Genomic DNA, 20,877 nt, shown 5'->3' with positions numbered 1-20,877 from the left:
TTCTATTGTGGCCTATGCATGTTATTTACTGTAATGTGCTAAAATTAAAGTAAACTGAAGTAAAAGTAATTACAGAGTAGGAGTTATCAATGGAGTCTTCCTGGAGTTTAATCCTGGCTTTACCCCTTACTATTACTGTGTGACCTTGGGAAAGGAACATCTACTTGCTTTGGGCATCTTTCTTCATCTATAAAGGCTGACAGTACCACCTACCTTTAGTGTGCTGTTATGAGGAATAAATTAATACAAAGCACCTCAGTACAGCAAATGGTATATAATAGGTGTTAAATTATGGCTGCTAGGAGTCTTACCTACTGCTCCAAATTACAGCCATTTGTACCTATGAATTCTTCTAAGACAGAGAAAGTAATGTGGTCACAGGACCACTCAGGGATTTCTTTGTATCTGCTCATTAACCAGCACTCAGCTCCATGTAATATTCCACACATTTACGTTAGGTGGATTACTGTAATTCTTTGGCATTCTGCTAATCTAGATTTTAAGCATAAATGCTAGAGTATGTTAAAATGCTCTTTTATTATCTTGATTGTAAGACTCATGACAATCTTTTGTTTATTACATATTGAAAGGAAAGTTGTATCTATTGAGAAGTAAAAAATCACAAGTTAGTCTTCTGTGCACAAGAAGATGGCTGTTTTCATGTTTTCTATTTCTCCCTCCAGCGACTTGAAAATGCAAGCACTCCCGTCAGTCATGTTTCGTCTTCCGGGTTTTAAAATAAGAATCTGCATCCTGTAACAAAGTGACAGTAACATGAATCAGTTCCTCCTTGTATTTATCCCAATTTTTACAATTCCTTCTGTTTTAAGGAACTATATAATTATGATTCACTGTTGAGAATCCTTATAAAACCTGGACAAATGCCTAAATTAGAATAAAAGTCCTAGCTAGCATTGCAGATCTATAAAATGGGCTCCGTCGCTGGCAGGCACTGGCTCGTGTCATTTTGTAAATGCTGAAATCTCTATTATTACTCTTTTGGAGCAACATATCCTGACCTACACTGACTTGCCTTAACAACTACAAAGGATCAGAATATTCAGAACTGACACATTTGACAGGTAACTCTAAAATGATGTGTGAACTTTTAGTATATTGCTTAAAATGTAAGACAAGGCAACTCAGTTATCCCTAAGATGTGACATTTGGTAAGATATACATTTACCACTTCCAAGAATTAGTACCAAAACAAGAAGTAAAACATAAAATTCAATGCAGCTATTGTTCTTGATTCCTAAACATAATAAAGATTCATCAAAACAAAGTTCCAGACATACTATTCCTAGTCTAAAGGAAAGAAACAAATTCAAGTATTATCACCTAGTACATTTAACTTGGGATAAAGCTATATTGGCATTCTCTTAACTTAAGCTACTTATAAACCAACCACAGTAAGGAGATGGATATATATAATATAATAGAAAATAACAACATGGAGGAAAGGAGCAGGGAGGAGAGAATTGCATAAAAATGAGAAACACCTTTTTTGAGTTTCTGTGGTTTTGTGTAAAGAATGATATACGGTATCTCACAAATGGGACTGGGAAATGAAATGATGCCCAGTTTATCATTCTAAAAAAAAAATGATAAAGTGCCCTGGCTGAGTAGTTCAATTGATTAGAGTACTGTCCCAATATGCCAATGTTGCAGGTTTGATCCCTGGTCAGGGCACATAAAAGAATCAACCAATGAAGGCATCAATAAGTCAATGTTTTTTCCTCTCTCTCTAAAAGCAATCAATAAATAAAAATGTTTTTAAATGACAGAGCAGGCCCTAGTGGGGTAGGTCAGTGGATAGGGATAGGGCATCATCCCAACATTCCGAGGTCACAGATTTGATCCCCGGTCAGAAGCAACCAATGAGTGTACAACTAAATGGAACAAATATGTGGAGCAATGAGTTGATGCATCTCTCTCTCTCTCTCAAATCGATGGGAAAAAAAAAATTTAAGTGATAAGGCAGTCGTAATATAATAAACCAACAGATATGCATGGGGTACAGAATACTCTTTGAATCTTTTGTATTGATATAATGAGATTAGTGGGGGGTTAGTAAGAAAAGTTTCTAAGAACTTGAAAATTTCATACTTTCCTACAAGACTGACATGTATTGATAGTAAGAAATGTATAAATTGTCCTTACCAGACCTTTCTTAAAGTTCTCAAGACCACGTAATAAGCAATATATTAAAGACAGTGGTAGGAAGAGAAAGGCCATCATTGCTAGCAAAGGTTTCTGTAATCAAATGCTACATTTACTGAACAATGTTTATATTTTACAATTAGATATTGTGTAAATAAACAAAATAACATCTGCTACTGGAATTGAAACTCTAGCCCCTGAAACAATTATTTCTATAATGTATTGTCTCTCTGCCCTATTACTTAACTCTTTGATCTTTACTCCTTAGCACAACACCCTGCTACTATCAAAATGAAAGCATTAACAACTAATCCTTAATAAATTTAACACTCCATGGTATGTTTTAAGGGTTTTCCACATACTAACTCATTCAATCCCCATAACAATCCTATGACTAGGTGCTACGGTCATCATTAATCTCCATTTTGTAGATCAGGGCACTGCCTTATAGAGAAGTAACTTGCCTGAGGTCATGGGACTGACTAGGGTAGAGCTGGGATTTCAACCCATGTAGCCTAGCACCAAGATGCTGTGTCACCTCTCTAGTAAGATGGCCTTCCCTTTTGACTCTCATTCATCAGTGGGCACACTACCACTTTATCAGCTGTAGTCCAAATATAAAACTCAGATGTAATCTTTGATGAAACTCTACCTTTAGAACCATCCCACACTACCAAGCCACAACCTTACCAAAACACATAAATGATTTGGCCCAAAGCAAGCTGGTCCACAGTACAAGTTGGCAGAAAATGTGGAGCACCCCACCTTCATGATTTTTCAAGTTCTGAACAGATTAGTGCAGCATGGAAATTTTATAACCTTTAAGTCTCTTTAAGCATTTTGTTTTAAGCATTTTTGCTTTTTTCACTAATTCATTTCTGCTGTCGTTAAAAACGGTAGAGCAAATTAAACATCTCACAATTCATGGATTACTTAAATAAAGATAGGTTATATAAGGCTACATATGATATGATCCCGTTTTTTAATTCTCTTTCTACATAAGTCCCTACTAACATTTCTAAAAGAAGGACATATCATTGAAAGAAATTCTTCGACAATAAAAATCATCCACTGAAATAAACTTTGTGTATTCCTAATAATTTTTGGCTTAACTCTATATTTTGTGTGCTGTTTATATCAATACATTAAACTCTTTTGGTGGTCATGATTTTCTCAACTAGTTCACAATATTCCTCACTTCTCTACAAAAATGAGTGTTGAAAGAATGAGTGTTCAGCATATTTTCTTAGACATGGGCACAGGCACATGTCAGTTGTGCAAAGTGCTCCTGGATCAAGTCAAAGGAACCAGTACTACACAGCAAGAGTGCCTTAGTTTTAAGATCGCAGGAATTGCTTTCAACAGAGGTAATGGTGGGCCGAGGTTCATGTAGTCCTGGGCAGAACTGAGACAGGAGGCCAGGAATCAACTCAAGGAGGTCCGACCAGAGCTGAGACCTGTAGGATGAGTAGGAGCTTGTGAGGAGAAAGCATTTGGCACACGCATGGGTCAAACAGTAAGTGTAGAAGAAAAACTGGCAATCTTTGATGTGATTTTACCTTGTAGAAAACTTCTTTCTCCAAGACCAGTCGTAATATAATAAACCAACAGATATGCATGGGGTACAGAATACTCTTTGAATCTTTTGTATTGATATAATGAGATTAGTGGGGGGTTAGTAAGAAAAGTTTCTAAGAACTTGAAAATTTCATACTTTCCTACAAGACTGACATGTAGTAAGAAATGTATAAATTGTCCTTACCAGACCTTTCTTAAAGTTCTCAATCCTTTCCTTCCCCAATTTGTCTGTTAGCCACCAGGCCCACGTTGGCATATACTGCCACAAATATGCCATTGCCAAAAAAGGCTGTTCCGCGATCCAAACTTCTTTCAAGTCATTGGCCATGCTGATTAACATCAGCCGCGCACACCGGCTGGTGGCCATCTTGTGGGACTGGTCTCCAGCATTACCTAAAGCCTAAGAGATTTTTCAAAAAATTAAGTGCTGAATATGACCCAAGGTATTTTATAGAACTTTTAAGCTTGTCAGGCAGGACCCAGGAATCTTCTAGATGAGTGACTCCTTTAACGTGACCTCAGGCCCCTTCAGGAGCCCCCCTAGGTACAGAGAGACTGTGCAGGCTAACTAACAGATGAGGGCCCTTTGCTTTTAATTAGAATTGTATCATCTTCATGCTCTCAATAACAATGATGTATCATTGCAGTAATAAAAATCTTTAAGCAAATTAATACATACATTTAACAAATGAAATTCTATAAAACATATAGAGTCCATGGTGGTGAAATGGAAGAAAAGATAAAAGTGGTTTCCTGGTAGTGAACAAATCTGGTAGTACTAATCCAGTTAACATACTACCACCATTCTAGAAATCCATAAACTGAAACCCAGAAAGGTAGTAACTCACCTGTGCTCACACAGGTCATTATCATAACCAGGTCTACATTCCAAGGCCCTTATTGCCTATAATTGGGTGATTATTCTATTTTACCTTAGAACCCCCACAGAAAATGTGAAAATATCAATTATATCTGTGAACACTTACATAGCAACATATATAGTACACAGATTTATGTCTCAGTAGAAAGAGATTTAACGGAGAAGGAAAATTTCATGGTCGTTAGCAGGATTCTGTATTACTGAGTGACGCTGGAATCTCCCAGAGACATCTGCCATTCACTTGATAAATCACTGTGCAATCTGAGCTGCGGGAAGCACAGCCCTGGGTGAGGCTAACCTAAAATTATCACAATGCAACAAGGCTTCTACTAAGCTTCACTGTAATTCCTCTTTAAAAGTCCAGTCAGTTTAATATACTAAAATTCAGCCACAGAGAACCTTTCAGTATTCCTATCATTTGTGAATTGATAGAAACTGGGTTATTTAAATCACATAATGGGGGGGCTTACTTATCAGTAGTATCTCAGAAATTCCCATAGCCTTTATTAAAACTGGCTGCCAAAGCACGTACCAGCTGACCTCAACACTCTCCTAGTGCCATCAGATAAGGTTTGTAAATAAGTCATAAGCAGTTCTAACATGAAAACCTTGAGACATACTGATACAACACCAATATATAACTACTAAAGCATTCCAATTATACCCCAACTAGAAATTTTTACCTTTGTGACATCATTAGTTATGGAATTCTTCACAATATCTGATTGCACTGGTCCTGGGCAAATGTTAGAAATTACTATATCAGGGTATGTGGTAAGTTCACTTCGGAGGCCATTAAAAAAACCCTAGTAGGCACAAATAAATAAAATAAATATAAACACATATCTCAAGTTGATTATTAACATGAAATCACTTCTCTTCAACTATGAAGGACAATAGCGGCATATTATCAAAATATGTCTGAAATGGCTGAATAAAGAACATGAAATGTAATTGTGCAATCTTACTAAGCATTTTTAACTGTAAAACTGGAGGCAATCTAGAATAGCATTCTCAGCTCTTTCCAGGTATGAGAGGTTCATCTGCTTGGTGGTGGTGGGTCGTGCCATCAGTGATGTTTATGGTAGGCAAGCACTGGATAGTTGAAAAACTACCCCCGGGGATTCTGATAGATCCTCCTTAAACCAATCGCCACATCACTATTCCAAACGGGGGGCATGTTCTCCCCTGAGGCTCACTTAGGTTTGGTTTCTTTTTTTTCCCTCAAAGCAGTCTAAAGTGCCAATACTGGTACAAGAGGGAGTGAGAGGAGATTAGTACTTAACAGAAACTCTCATCAAGAATTCAACGCTTTCTATTTATTATTAGTTTAATAGACAACTAGTTTCGGCCAATGTCCATCTTTTCTGGGCAGTAAGACTCTAGACTTAAGATACTGGCCATTTCTAAACCAAATAGCGGGGAAACATTTACTTTCCCTAATCTTTTTCCTAATTTAGGAAATGTTCCAAGACTATATTGTTATAAGCTGAGTTAACTAATAAAAAGGCTAAATAGCTAACCCAGGGTACGTTTATTTATGATCCAACAACATTAAGTAGTTACCAGACCTTAGTGCTGACCTCCAATAAATACAGGGCCTATGAAGATTCCTGCAATCAGGGACTAATTAAGTGCCTAACTCAAATAAACAGGAGAAAGCCTTTCTACATGAACTCCCATACCCTTAATTTTCTGCTCCTCTTCAGCAAAGAGGAGAGAGAATGGATAACCATGTGAGCCAACACACCAGACACTAAAACTTCTCTTTTGAAATCACATCCAGTACAGCATGTAAATTTTTCACTGATAAACATGTTTTCGCTATAGTTTGCTGGGCATTGGGAATGAAATGTGCTCTTCAAAGAGTCTCCTGGTTTCAGTGTTCAGCTTCTGGTATAACTAACAAGAGTCTCAATCTGCCACATTGTGTCAGAGAATCAAATCCTGAAATAAAACTGTGAGTCTTGGAGGACAGGCCAGACAACTTAGACCATGTTTGATTGAAAGCATTCTGCATATCTTATGAGAAACTGGGTGCCAAACAGATGGGGTAGCCCTCTTCTCTCATCAACAGCCTAAGTCTTGCCCAGTGGCTCTGCAGAAGTGACTGGTACCCTATTAGCAAATATGACAAAACTGTCAGTGTAGCATTCCATTTCGTCACTGTCTGCAACTATCTGCTTTGCACAACAGAAAGGGTGTCCTAAGGAACCAAAGCCTCAAATTTTTGTAAAACTGACAATCATTCAGCTAATTCATCTCATTATTCCAACAGTGAAACATTCTATGTAAAATGACCTTCAAGAGTATTAATTATAAATAATGTCTCCTTTAATCATTCTTCTCCTTTTGGCCTTATGATTTAATTTCTTCCATGTTATAGTTTAATAATATTTCTTCATATCTACTCCTAGCCAACATTAAAAGTTCATTTGTTTCTAATACTCACATCTCCTAAGTTAAGCAAACCAAATCAAGCTATATTCCTAGCCTCTGCCTTGACTAGATCTTCTTCCAATGAATTCAGGATAAACAGAGTCAAAGCCAGTCCCAGCAGGGATATGAAGCTCAGGGCTAATCATGTAGTGAGTAGTTCCTATTTCTGACATGCTTACATATTTAAACCAGGTAAGATAAACCTACGTACAAGCAGGAAGGGAAAGGAAGGCACAAAAATGGGGAGAAAACTACAACATGACGCATGTGAAGAAATGAGAGGTAGACCCCAAATCTGCCAGGAAGACGTGGTAGAAATGAGGAAAAGGTGAAGGGCGACCTGTTGAGTAGACCATACAATTCTTTTTTTTTTTTTTTTTTTTTTTTGTATTTTTCTGAAATTAGAAGCAAGGAGGCAATCAGACAGACACCCACATGTGCCTGACCAGGATCCACCCGGCATGCCCACCAGGGGGCGATGCTCTGCCCCTCTGGAGCATTGCTCCTTTGTTGCTGGAGATATTCTAGCGCCTGAGGCAGAGGCCATGGAGCCATCCCCAGCGCCCAGGCCAACCCTGCTCTAATGGAGCCTTGGCTGCCGGAGGGGAAGGGAGAGACAGAGAGGAAGGATGGGGGAAGGGTGGAGAAGCAGATGGACGCTTCTCCTGTGTGCCCTGACCAGGAATTGAAACAGGGACTTCCACACGCCGGGCTGACGCTCTACCACTGAGCCAACCAGCTAGGGCCAACCATACAATTCTTAAGGGTAGGGACCATATCTCATCATTATATTCCCAGGATCTTTTCCAGTACATGGCACAGTGTAGGTGCTCAATAGAGGTTTGTTGAATTAGAAAGAGGCATGTGACGCTCACGTCACTTTTAGCATCTTCTGGGGATGTCCACTAGCAAAGGTTTCCTTGGGTCTCTTTCTCTGTCTCTCTATATCACTGTCTAGTTCAATGACCTCTTATAGTGATGGCCATATCCCCCATGGGCACTTGGGTCAGTTCTATCAAAGTTATTAGTTTGTGCATCCTTACCCGAAGAGCATGTTTGCTGGCACAGTATCCACTAGAAAGGGGCGCAGACATCAGACCCATGAAGCTATTCACAGTAACAATCTTTCCTTGCTTCCTCTCGATCATGTGAGGCAGAACACACTTTGTCAAGGACACAGTCCCTAAGTAGTTAACCATTATGAGCTCCTTGTAGACATCCAAGCTGCTTTCCACAAACAGGGAACGCTGGGATCTTCCACCATTGTTGACCAGAATGTCAATCTAGTTTAAAAAAATTAGAAAAGAAGCACTTTTGGGATGATGTGTACATGGATTGATGGAATCCTAGGCATGGTTGTTTATACTATTAATTTGATGAGTCACCAGAACAGAAGGGTGTTATTTCCAGAAGTCAGCAATAAAAATATAAAATAAAAAACAGAATTCACCTATGGAATTATATTCCTATTTTAAGTGACTCTTCATGGAAAGTGGTAAGTGTCATAAAAATATGAGGTGCTGAATTTTTAGCTTTTGTTCTACATGGAGTGGTCAGTACTTGTTAAGGTATGAACAGTACTTATTACACAAAGTCAAAGACTCAGAGATTAAGAGGCCTAACTCATGGGCCTTGATCTCATTGCAGAGACCCATTTGCCTAAAGCCCTTCTAATGACAGCACCATAGATGGACATTTCTTTTGAAGCTACTTCAAAGCAAAACTTATCGATTCAAAATGCTACTTACTTTACCAAACTCCTGGAGGACCGCTTTGGTAGCCACTTCATGTGAACTTATGTCAGTCAGGTCAAGGGGCAAAACAAGTATATCTTTTTCTTTTAAATTGCCATTCTCTAAATAAAGACACTTAAAAATTAGTGTGGAAGTCATGCAATCATTCAATCAAGCTCCTTGCTACCTGCATTAAGTTGAACACCCCTCCTACAACCAGACTTGACAACAAACTCACTTCTGAGTGGCCCTGTAGTGGTAAGATGGCATCATCTGACAGGACAAAAAGCTGTCTGGGTACACCGGAAGCAGAATGGTTCTCCTCAGCTTGCGTATAAACAGTCTAATGTTGGAAAAGACTCCAGAAAAAATCAAGACAATACTACATGCTAAAAAAAAGTTGGGGGGCGCAATTTCTTTAAAGTCTAGAGGTTCTTTTGTTTCATGATAGGTTCATAAAGTTAGCTGCTCTTTACACACATTGAAAAAGAAGTTTATGCTTAAGATCAGTAAGAAGCTCAGAGCCCTCCAGTGACATGATACCTAGAAGCTTCCTTCCAGAAGCTGAGGGCTCCAGGGGGCAAACAGGAAGAAGTACATAATCCCGGAATTCCCAGACAAGAAACATGTTGTACTGTAATGGCCCTTTCTATTTTTTGCTCATCAAAAAAAAAAAAGAAGTGAAATTAATTTTCTTAAACTCTAACATTGGAAGACAAGGAATGTCAATAAGAAAATAAAGAAAGTAGAGAAAATACAAGATGTATAAAGGCTTTATGGACAAAGGAGTAAAACTTTTTAAAAGAAAAACTCTGCATCAATTGTCCAACAGATATAAGGAAAACCAACCAGCCTCATTCCAACTAAGAAACGCTGATATGGTTCATTTTTGCCAGTGCAGGAACTGCAAGTCTCAAGAGCAACTACCATAAGAAATCGCCCAGGGCAGAAATATGAGGGGCCTTTAAAAGCAATATCATAAAAGACCCCATGTGGCTTTGGGAACTGTCAATTCTGGGTGGTTAGTACCATCAGCAAATTTCTAAAGAATGACAGGTAGATGACAAAAACATGGTGTCTGCTGGAAAATTCCAAATTATCTAAGTTTAAATAGTCAGTGTCCATGAGAAAGAATAACTTTATTCCTTGAGGTTGCTTTCAATGTGAACATAACTACATTAAAGCCCAAACAAAAAATAAAGAAATATTATTGCCCTATATATGAATATGAAAAATGTTATCTCAAGTTGCATTTTTTAAACTTAATTCCCTTCCTGTCCTTCCATGCTTTATAACAAAAACCTTATACCATCCCAGATAGCTTCAATATCTGACATTTTAGCAAAACAAGTCAGGACCCTTTCCAATTAAATTTCTTTGGTTGCATACATGTATGTCATACAATAGAACCAAACTATTCCTTCTTTAAAACAAAAATATATGGCACTTACTTGGTTACTAAAAATCTACCAACATTTGAGAGAATTGGTGGTCACTTCCTAATGCCAAGAGACAGTGCAAAAAAAAAAAAAAAAGCAAGTAAAGAGGCAACAGAAAAAGAGAAGAAAAAGACAAGGGCAGCTACTTAAGAGAAAAGGAAGAGGCTGGGGGGTCAAAGCACTTGGAACATTCGGAACCAGAGTGTTCCGCCCAGGAAAATCCCACTCTTACTACTGAAATGCCCCAAACTATACCTGAGTTTGGATTCCGATTTCTGAAGCACTGTCGCTGTTTCAGATTTACTTACCAAGGCACCCTCTTTTCACCCTCTCCAGCTCATGCGCTCTTCTGGCGGACAGCACCAGAGAAACTCCTAGTTTAGACAGCTGGTAAGCCAGCTCCTCACCAATCCCACTTGAAGCGCCAGTCACCCACACCACCATGTCGGTCAACTCCCATTCTATGGAGGAAAGAGTGAGGGGGGAGAAAATAAGCTATGAATTACACCCATATTCAAAGATCAGCAAAAAAAAATGTTTAAAACAATACCCCTAATTATGAAGATACAATGTGTAGAACTTAATTTTTTTTTTTTTTACAGAGACAGAGAGAGAGTCAGAGAGAGGGATAGATGGGGGCAGACAGACAGGAACGGAGAGAGATGAGAAGCATCAATCATCAGTTTTTCGTTACAACACCTTAGTTGTTCATTGATTGCTTTCTCATATGTGACTTGACCGTGGGGCTACAACTGATCGAGTAACCCCTTGCTCGAGCCAGTGACCTTGGGTCCAAGCTGGTGAGCTTTTGCTCAAACCAGATGAGCCCGCGGTGCTCAAGCTGGCAACCTTGGGGACTCGAACCTGGGTCCTCCGCATCCCAGTCCAACGCTCTATCCACTGCACTACTGCCTGGTCAGGCAGAACTTAAAAATTTTAATACCCTCTTTATAGCTTTGATTGTGGTAATGGTCTCAGAGATGTAAACACATATCCACAAACTCGTCAAGTTGTACATATTAACTTTGTGCATTTTTATATGCTCATCATACCTCAGTCAAGTGATTAAAATTTTGTAAAATTAAATATCCTAAGAAACATCCAATTTTTAAAAAAGCATGAATGCAAATCATATTAGTAAGAGTTATCAACTCATTATTTTGTGTATTCCAAACCCCTAGGTGAGTCTTCCAGACTTCCCTTCAAGGTAAGCCTTCTCATTCCATAGTCTGACTTCAAGGCTCTACTTACCGGTATATTCGATCAAGAAAAGTTAGGCTAATAGACCTTTCACTGTCTAGGAAAAGTCTGCCTAGACCAGTGGTTCTCAACCTGTGGGTCGCGACCCCAGCGGGGGTCGAATGACCAAAACACAGGGGTTGCATAAATAAATATGTATTTTCTGATGGCTTTAGGCGACCCCTGTGTTTTGGTCGTTTGACCCCCGCCAGGGTCGCGACCCACAGGTTGAGAACCGCTGGCCTGGACTCACTTGTTCTACAAAATGAGAGATTCAGATAAGATGATCACTAAAGGTCCCATCCAGTTTTCAATCCTATTATTCTAATGTCTGCAATGGAGGAAATGATAATGAATCTGACTATGCTAAGTTCTATTCTGTGGGATGGTGGAACTGTCCTGGACTTTTAAATTCATGTTGTCCCCATCTGTCAATCTTAACTGATGCCTATCAAATGAAAGTCATTTCGTACAAGTGTTCTCCAAATGCCTGCACTTTCATTTTAGGAGAATCTGGTAGTTCATCCATGATGAAATGTATGTGAGAGTGAGATGAAAACGTACTCTGTTTGTACAATTACTTTCTTGTTAAAGATTGTAAAAATGTTACAGTAACAAATCAATGATGAGTGGCTTATTCTCCGATGAAAAGCTTAGTTTGCATTGCAGATGATAGCCACTGTCTATCTGAAATCACAGTCACTGTGATGCAACGTTCCTGTGTGCCTTATGTATAAAATATGTGTTATTTAACAAAAATAGCAAAGCTGTACAGGTACCACTTAACATACACCTTTCTGGTTTACTAGAAAGGTAAAATATCAAGAAACTAGTTTACTATTTTAGTAAAGTGATTCTAAAACTTAACTGCCAGATTGACAGTATGAGCTCTAGAAAATGCCAGGGTTCAAATCCCAGCACCACCACACACAGTAGTGAAATGTTCCTGTATGAGAATTCGGAGCCTTAGCTACAACAGGAAAACGGAAGGAAGACAAGCAAAAGTAACTTGTCCTCAGGAAAGAGGTTTCGTGTAAATATCTGAACTAAGGATGAAAACATCCAAAATACTATACCTGGGCTACAATGTTTTCCCATCACATGAAGTGCTCTCATGGAAAGGCGCAACAAGCCACCTTCCTAAAGGACTTTCTCAGAATAGCAAAATATATATCCAGATAGTCACTTATTCATTCACTGACTACTCATTGTTCCAAAGTTCTACAATACTCAGACTCTAGGGTAAATATAGTTTGTTTGTAACTATTTAATACTAATGTAGAACTAACAAAGATTTGAGTTTCCCCCTCAATATTCAAATATTTAAATCCAGTGATGAAAAAGTCCCCAGGCTCACACTTACCTTTGTACCAAACCTGCAGTTCGGGCACCTTTCTGGAGACACCAACTTTTCTTACCCAACTCTACAGAGTCTGCCATTCACAATGGCCTCCCTAAAAAGCCTCTGACAGCAGACTCTCAAAACTGGAAGGAAACTTAAAGTTCAACCCCAAATCCAGACTGAGAATTCTCTCCTCTGGGTGACTAGTCTCTACTAACTAGTACCTGACAGGACGAGGAAGCCAGTCACCTCGGATGCTCTTGCTCCTTTTTTGGACCAGTCCAATCAACCATTCAAGCCGTTCAAAGATTCTTATACTGATGTGATATACCTTTAACTTCTACCCACCAGCAGCCAATGGCTTGTGGCATCAGAAAGAATAAATCAAGCCTGTCTTCACGTGACAATCCTCCATTTATTTGAAGACAGCTGTTATGTCCTCTCTAAGTCCTCTCCTCTGTTGCTTCTCTAAGGCTACATAAACACCTCCAATTTCTGCTACCTTCCCTCAGATGACATGGTATCAGGTTTCCTCGCTGTTCAGCTCACACCTCCCTGCCCAAGCTCTAGTTAGTCAATGTCCCTATTGGCCAGAGCAGGATACAGGAGTCTCATGGGGTCTGTACAATTCAGAGCAGGGTGAGATGACTAAATTGCTTCTGTTGGCCCCCAGAAGATGGGCTGTGTAAGGACCTGGACAGTGGCTGTGTCCCCAGTGCCCAGCACAGAGGCTGACACAGGTTACAGAAGACATCTGTTGTTGTTTGCAGTTTGTTGCTTCAAGACACCAAATATCTCACAGGCTTGCCTAATTTTTCTGGCAATCACTTCACAGTTGACTCACTAAGGTTGCTGCCAACTAAAACCTGAGTTTTCCTCCCATGTGCTGCTGTGGAGACTTTCCCTCCTCTGGACTCGTGCCATGGACTTTTTTTTTTCTGGATCAACGTGCAATATCTAAAATTAGTCACCCTTAAATGTCACCATGGGAGATATATGCTTGGAAACAGAGAATTCCTCTAGAAGGATACATAAAAGGTTGGGGAGGCGTACTGGGTAGCTGAAGGACAAGGCTGGGAAAGGGATTTCCTTTTCACTACAAGTTCCTTTTGTATTCTTGGTTTTCTATTATGTGAGTATTTTGTTTACTTTTTAAAATTTTTCCATTGATTCAAAGAGAGAAAGAGGAAGTATGAGAAAATGAGAGAGAGGGAGAAAGAGGGGAGAGAGCGGCAGGGGGAGGGGGAGAGAGAGACAGAGAGAGAGAAAAGCATCAACTCATTGTTCCACTTAGTTATTCCATCTAGTCTCATACTCATTGATTGCTTCTCATACAGCCCCTGACCTGGGATAGAATTCATGACCTCGGTGCGCTGGAGCAATGTTTATCCAAGTCACTTGGCCAGGGCCATCTTGTTTGCTTTTTAAGGGACAAAAAATAATGATAAATCTCCAGAGAAGACAAGGAGGATAATTTTTTTTCACCTTGATAATCTACCGGTCTTTCTAGTCTGAGCTGTTTTGAGACCTGAGTCTATCCTCATGTTCCTTTCACTTCTTTTCATTATCACCCCCACTCCCAGGAGTCCTGTAGGTCATTTTTGCCTGATTACTCCCCTATGGGATTTTAATTCCATAGATATACTGCATATCTGTTTATGTACTTCTCATACACCTGCGCTTTATACGTAAATTCTATAAAGTTTACTCTTAGGTAAGAACGGCTAAATTTAAAATTTAAAAGCTGTTAACATTTCACATAAAACTAGTTTCCAATTGTGGTTTTATTTATTTATTTATTTATTTATTTATTTATTTATGTGACAGAGAGAGGAACAGATAGGGACAGACATGAGAAGCATCAACTCCTCGTTGTGGCACCTTAGTTGTTCATTGATTGCTTTCTCATATGTGCCTTGACCAGGGGCGGGGGGAGGGGGGGCTACAACAGACCAAGTGACCCCTTGCTCAAACCAGTGACCTTGGGCTCAAGCTGGTGAGCTTTGCTCAAACCAGATGAGAGCTCATGCTTAAGCCAGCAACCTCAGGTTTCAAACCTGGGTCCTCTACATCCCAGTCGAACACTCTATCCACTGCACCACCACCTGCTCAGGCCAACAGTGGTTTTATTAACCAAGACTTCGAGTAGAATGTCGTATTTGAAAGAGGCATGTATACTCTGGATGGCACCAGAAAGCTTTAAGGAATTAAGATTGCCTCTGAAAGCCAATAAGAGAACCCCTTGGAGAAACAGCCTGGTACCCTGCTTATTCATATGGTTCATGGCAGTCTGTCTAAGTGAGGAGAGAAGGTTGCTTTCCTGGGAGACACCAAAACAGAATGTCAAGACCTTTCTGGAGACCTCGAGAGCTTGAGTTTAGCCAAACCTATAGGTATTGCAGGCAAAGCCTGACGGCAACTGTGTGGCTTGGCTTCTTCCCCCGGAGGAGCTAATTAAAGCCTAATCTTGAGATTCCTTAGGAGATTCCAGAAAATCAGTGTTAAGAGAGCCTATACGATAAATTGATATTCTCATCATGCTTATGCAAATAATCAGGGCAAAATGAAACTGAACTTAATATAGTAAATAAATTGGTCTTAATTTGGCTATTTGATAAAAATAAGGGTGATTTGGGGGAGGTTGTGTTTCAATAGACTCCATAATATACAGTTGTGGATATTAGACTACAGTTCAGTTACTTGTCTCCAAAGTTTTATTTTTGACATTTATTATTTATTTATTTTAAGGGAGAGGAGGGGAGATAGACTCCCGCATGTGCCCTAACTGCAATCCACCCTGCAACCCCTGTCTGGGGTCAATGCTCAAATCAACCAAGCTATCCTCAGTGCCTGAAGCCTATGCCTGGACCAACCAAGCTGTCCTTAGCACCTGGGGCTACACTCAAACCAATTAAGCTACCACTGGCTTTGAGAGGGGAAGAGAGAGAGAAAGGGGCGAGGGAGGGGAAGAGAAACATGTGGTTGCTTCTCATGTGTGTGCCCTGAGAGAGGACTGAACGCAGGACGCACACCAGGTGGACGCTCTGTGCGCCAACCAGCCGGGGCTCTACCTCACCTATATAAACTAAACTGGATCCTGAATTATTCCAGTTATTTTAAATAGTTAGCTACAACCCTCCAAGCTAATGTTTCAACTTTTTTCCTCCCATTCTTTGACTTGGATTTATTGAGAATGAAAACATTTTTCCTTTTAGCAAATCATTCATCATAATTCCTATCATTTTAGGTTTTCCCCCAACACTGTTGAGATTTGTAACAGTTTGTCTCCAGCAGGTTGCAAGCCCTAACTCCTACTCAGGAATACCGCCCCTAAATACCATCACAACCTCCTTGTGAGCCCAGGCCTCATGATTCCTCTGAGGATCTCTTGGCTCTGAAGGAAAACACTGCCCCTCTCCAGCAGGAAGCAGCTACGGAAGAAACCCTGCACCCTCTTTCCACAGAAGAGTTCAGAGCCAAGATCCTTGAGGGTGGAATACTGTAGGCAGTTAGACAGACATGAGCAGAGCAAGGACAATAGGCTGAGCGCAGAAGTTCACCAGGGAAAGCCTCAGGGGCCTAACAAAGGGAAAAAGCGGGAAGACAAGGATTTAGTCCCAGAGCTTCCCTCCACTACATATAATACTGAGGGGGTTTGGACCCTTCCCTGACCTTTCCTCTCCTGGCCCATTAAGAGTCATGTAGTAGTCCCCCTTAAAGGAGGAGCAAGGGGCAGGAGAATAGCCCGTAAGCATAAGAACCCAGGACAATGAGGTTCTGAACTGCATCAAACACATCTAGGCCTCAGTAGTGTTTCAGCTCCAGGCCTAGAAAAGCAGCAAAACCAGCAATGCCACAGATGAACTCAGGACCAGCTGCACTAACTCCCTACCCTGGCACTGAACAATCCATGGAGACTATGACCCTAAAAGGACACATCTGCAAAGCTGATGAATATACTGTTGAGGTCCTCCCCTGGGACGCCCCCCAACACCCCCACCCTTAAAAGACCTAGGACAGAGAACCCAGTATGCTCTACCTCCCAGGAGCATGCCTGTGCCTTTCCCCTACCTCTCACTCCCCACCATCACCCCACCCAGCCTAAGGTTACCTTTACCCTTCTCTCCTAAGCTCCAAAGGCCCCTCTTTCACCTCTGTAACTTGCTTCCTGAGCCCATTTCCTCTACCACTCACTTCTACCTCTGTGACTGCCTAAATAAACTTTCCTATACAGTGGTACCTTGACACATGAGTTTCATTTGGTCTATGGCCGAGCTCGTGACTCAATTTGCTCCCGTGTCAAATCGAATTTCTCCATTTAAATTAATAGGAATACAATTAATCTGTTCTGGCCCCGAAAAACCACACAAATTTTTTGTTTTATATGCTTTTAAGTAAGAAAATGTACTTTATAAATAACAATTACATACACACACACACACACACACATAAGAGAGAATGTAAAGAAATAAACTGGTTTATGAAGTGTATTTACCTTCAAAGTCAGGCGAAGATGCTGGCAAAGGGGGAGGAGACTGGTGAAGGAGGTTTTCATTTCCTGCGCTATTGCTTAATATAACTTACTCTCTACACACTTATTTAATTGCAAAATTTAACTTACATACTATGTTATGATATATAACTTTATCGCTAAACTTAATTGCTATTTTTTTTACTTTGCTTAATCATCATTTTCTTCACTGAATTTTGGCTTTTTCGCCACCCTTTCCTTGCTTTCACTTCGAGGCCATTTCAACAAAAACCTTTCCATAGAAGTTTGTTTCTTCCTCCCTTTCAGAACGTTCGGCAGGCCATCTAGTGGAAGGTGGCGGAAGCTCGTGATTCAAATATCCGCTCATTAAGCAAAAAAATCCTGTGCCGTCTCTCAAATTGTTCATAATTTAAAGCGCCCGTGTGTCAAGGTACCACTGTAGTTTAAAAAAATAATTTTTAATAAAAGCTATTAAAATTTAACTTACCTTCATATCTGTATTAGCTGAAAACTTTTAATGTAATGTGTTGACTTAAATGGTAATGTATTGAATTAATATGCAAATTAGCACATTATACAACTAGATAATAACAATGTAACTAAATGTAATTTTAAATCCTTCAAAAGTGTTATTTTTACAGCAAAATAAAAACACTGAAATATAATAAGTAAATTTCTTGAAATTTGTGTTTAGTCACCTTTTAAGTGTTGCTTGATATACGAAATAACTTTTAATTTAACTAGCTGCTAGATAGTGTGGACATTTTTCTTTTCAGTGCTAGACATAATTAACACATTGGATAATTTTTGTAAAATTAAGTAACAAAATATAAACTATTTTAAGTAATTCTGAAAGTCCAAGTTAACACAAATGCACAGAGGATCAAACACAAACATCCACAAAGCAGCCAGTGGGCACATGCGCTCCATCTACAGAGATGGAGCAAACCATCCAGTCTGCCAACAACAGCCACCAATTTGCCATAGTTTTGTAGCACTGACCTTGCATATATATAATATGTAAACTTTCCATGAACTCAATGTCAGTGTTGCACATTATACTACTCTCAAAAAAAAAAAATGAATGAGAGAAGTGAAATACTAAAGAGTAAGATTGTTTTGGGTAGGGCTGAGCTTTGGAGGGGCACAAAACATTGTACCCTTTAAGATTTTTTTTCAATCCCCAAGAACCAATGTTCACCCCCACTGAAGCAATACTATTTCGCTTATCTTCTGGCCCCGTTTGAAAAGCATACGACCTCTGACTTCCAAGCAAACCTCCTCACATGATGAGTCTCTTCATACAAGAAACTTGATCCTTGGAAACCCCCACTTCCACCAGCCCTTATGCATCCAAAGCCTAACTTTGGGCAGATTATTAAATTTCTCCAACTGTCAGTTTCCTTACCTAGAACAGTGATTTTCAACCTTTTTTTTTTCATGGCACAAACACACACTAATTACTAAGGTCAGTGCCCCTGACTAAATACAACCATTTTCATCTCATGGCACAAATAAATTAGTTACTAAGGAAGAATTTTTTCTTTAGTAATTAGTTTATGAGTGCGTGAGAAACAAAGGTTGAAAATCACTGACCTAGAAGATAAGACTAACAAAACCTATTTTGTAGGAGACCATGTAAAAAAAAAAAATAAAGATCACATATGTAATAGACCAAGCGCACTGCTTAGCACATACAATGTGTTTATAGACTGTGTTTAGTAAATGTTCAGCAAATATTAGGCAGGGCACAGACACAGGTGGGACAGGAGGAATGCCCCCTTAGTATAGCAATAGTGATCTTATTCCAGGCAAAATGCCAATCCAGTTCTTTCCCAACTAATACTTTTACATATTCCAATGAGTAAGTAGGTGGACAACTCCAGGTTACATGAAGAAAGAACTACTGCTTTAACTGCTCTAACTAAAAACCAGTAACCGAAAGACAATACAAAGCCTTTTCGGTTCTTAACAGGACACAGGCCGTGGGAATAATCACATGAACTTTTCAACAGTTCCAAAATGAAAAACAAATGATCACAGAAAGTAATGTCTGTTCTTTCTGCATCCTGATAAACGTTAGCCTGGAAGAATAAATGCTTCCAAACTCTATTTTCAGATTATCCCACACCGCAGGGACGACCTAACTCTATCTGTACATCCTTTCCCCATGATGTAAAACTGTTAATCTTTGAAATGTATGGACTTCTCCCTTTCCCCTCTACCTATATAAGCAGTCCTCACTCTTCCAAGTCAGAGCACTGTTCCAAAGCTTCTTGGAGTTCTGCTCTCGGGCATGTCCTCCTCACTCTGGCCCAAATAAAAACTTTTTTCTTAAATTGACAGAGAGGTTCAGGTCTTCCTCTCGTAGAGAATCTCAAATGTTACCATTTCAAACCCCAAGGAGAGCGAGAAGTGGTGGATAAACAACTTAAACAGGTAGAAACACGGAGCTGCTGTCCTCAAAAGGCTTCTCCCTTACAAACCAGGGGGACGTGCACACTATTTCTCGAAGTACCGTGCTCTGACACCGCATCTGAATCCCTGGGAGCCCGGTAAGAACTCAGGGTCCGCAGGGCGCCCGCCCATTCCAGCACTCTCTTACTCTGGCAGCCAGGCTAGTCCAGCCGACCAGAACAGTAGACAAAAAGGCAGAATCGCCCCTTCCTTGCCCGCAGCCGTAGGAAAAGGCTCAGCCTTGCGGCGCGGAAGCTCCGCGCCACCCAGAGAGACGTGGAGGCAGCGCAGCCTCGGCCTCCCACTCCCGAGGGGCGGCTGCGGGTCCTCACCTGGACGTTGCCCCTGCCACTCGGCCCACAGCAGGCTCAGGTCGCCATCGGCCCGCAGGAAGCGCAGCAGCTGCACCACGAACACGAGCAGCACGCACAACGCCAGCAGCGAGAGCACCAACTCCCAGCTCATCGCGGCCCCGTGCACCCGGCTCCTCCGGGAAGACGGACTTCCCTCCCAGCCGCGCAGCAGCGCGTAGGAATCAGTGCGGCTGCCTCCCTGCCAGCCTGCGAGCAGCGTCGCGGGGCTCCACCCAGAGCCGCACCCTCTCCGGTAGACCCCACCTTCCCGCTGCGTGCGTGCGTGCGCGTGAGGTGTGTCCGCACGTCGCGCCTGGGATGTCCGGCACCGCAATTCCTGCATAAATTCCGCCTGCTCATGCATCCAATAAAGGGTTGAAGTGGAAACAAAAAGCACGGATTTATAAGATCAAAAGATTATTCTTCAGCAGTTGTTTTGAGGACAGTTTTCGAGGCTCTGGTTGTGTCAACAGGAAAAGCACAAATATTTCAGCTTCCTCTTTTTTATCTTTCTTTTTTAATTGGATGAATCGAACAAACCATTAAATTGTTTTTCACCTCATCTGACCCCCACTGAATTAACCCCGTCTTTCCGAGTTAAATTGGCCCTATGTCAACTTAAACTTGGAAAGCACTGTGCAAATGACATTTGCTTCATCGTTGGACTAGGAAGCGCAGCTTTTGCCGTGATTGTCCACGAGTGCTAGCTCGAGGAGCTCAATTTTGGGGACCTGAGCCAATCCAGATGGAGTTTGTAGCTGC

General features: G+C 40.6%; 1 protein-coding gene across 1 annotated transcript; it reads right to left on the bottom strand.

The window, feature by feature from the left end:
• Positions 1–518: 518 nt before the first annotated feature.
• Positions 519–20,377, bottom strand: DHRS7 (dehydrogenase/reductase 7). Its single transcript, XM_066342563.1, has 7 exons — positions 20,095–20,377; positions 10,541–10,693; positions 8,809–8,915; positions 8,104–8,343; positions 5,305–5,427; positions 3,926–4,141; positions 519–753 (listed from the first exon to the last, which is right to left on the bottom strand). The coding sequence occupies exons 1-7, from the start codon at positions 20,225–20,227 to the stop codon at positions 709–711; spliced, it is 1,017 nt and encodes a 338-aa protein (XP_066198660.1). The 5' UTR covers positions 20,228–20,377; the 3' UTR covers positions 519–708.
• Between the last annotated feature and the right edge of the window lie 500 nt (positions 20,378–20,877).

Source organism: Saccopteryx leptura, chromosome 6 (genome assembly GCF_036850995.1).
Source record: "Saccopteryx leptura isolate mSacLep1 chromosome 6, mSacLep1_pri_phased_curated, whole genome shotgun sequence".
Taxonomy (NCBI): Eukaryota; Metazoa; Chordata; class Mammalia; order Chiroptera; family Emballonuridae; genus Saccopteryx; species Saccopteryx leptura.
The sequence above is the reverse complement of the archived record's forward strand: the minus strand, read 5'-3'. Positions and strand labels throughout refer to the sequence as shown.

Bases quoted from the DNA above. Each gene is read 5' to 3' on its own strand.
- DHRS7 (XM_066342563.1), bottom strand. From the start codon at position 20,227: ATGAGCTGGGAGTTGGTGCTCTCGCTGCTGGCGTTGTGCGTGCTGCTC. The intron at 10,694-20,094 runs GTGAGGACCCGC...TTTCCTCCATAG, and splicing joins GTGGCAGGGGCAACGTCCAG to AATGGGAGTTGACCGACATG. The intron at 4,142-5,304 runs GTAAAAATTTCT...AAAATCTCTTAG, and splicing joins TAACTAATGATGTCACAAAG to GCTTTAGGTAATGCTGGAGA.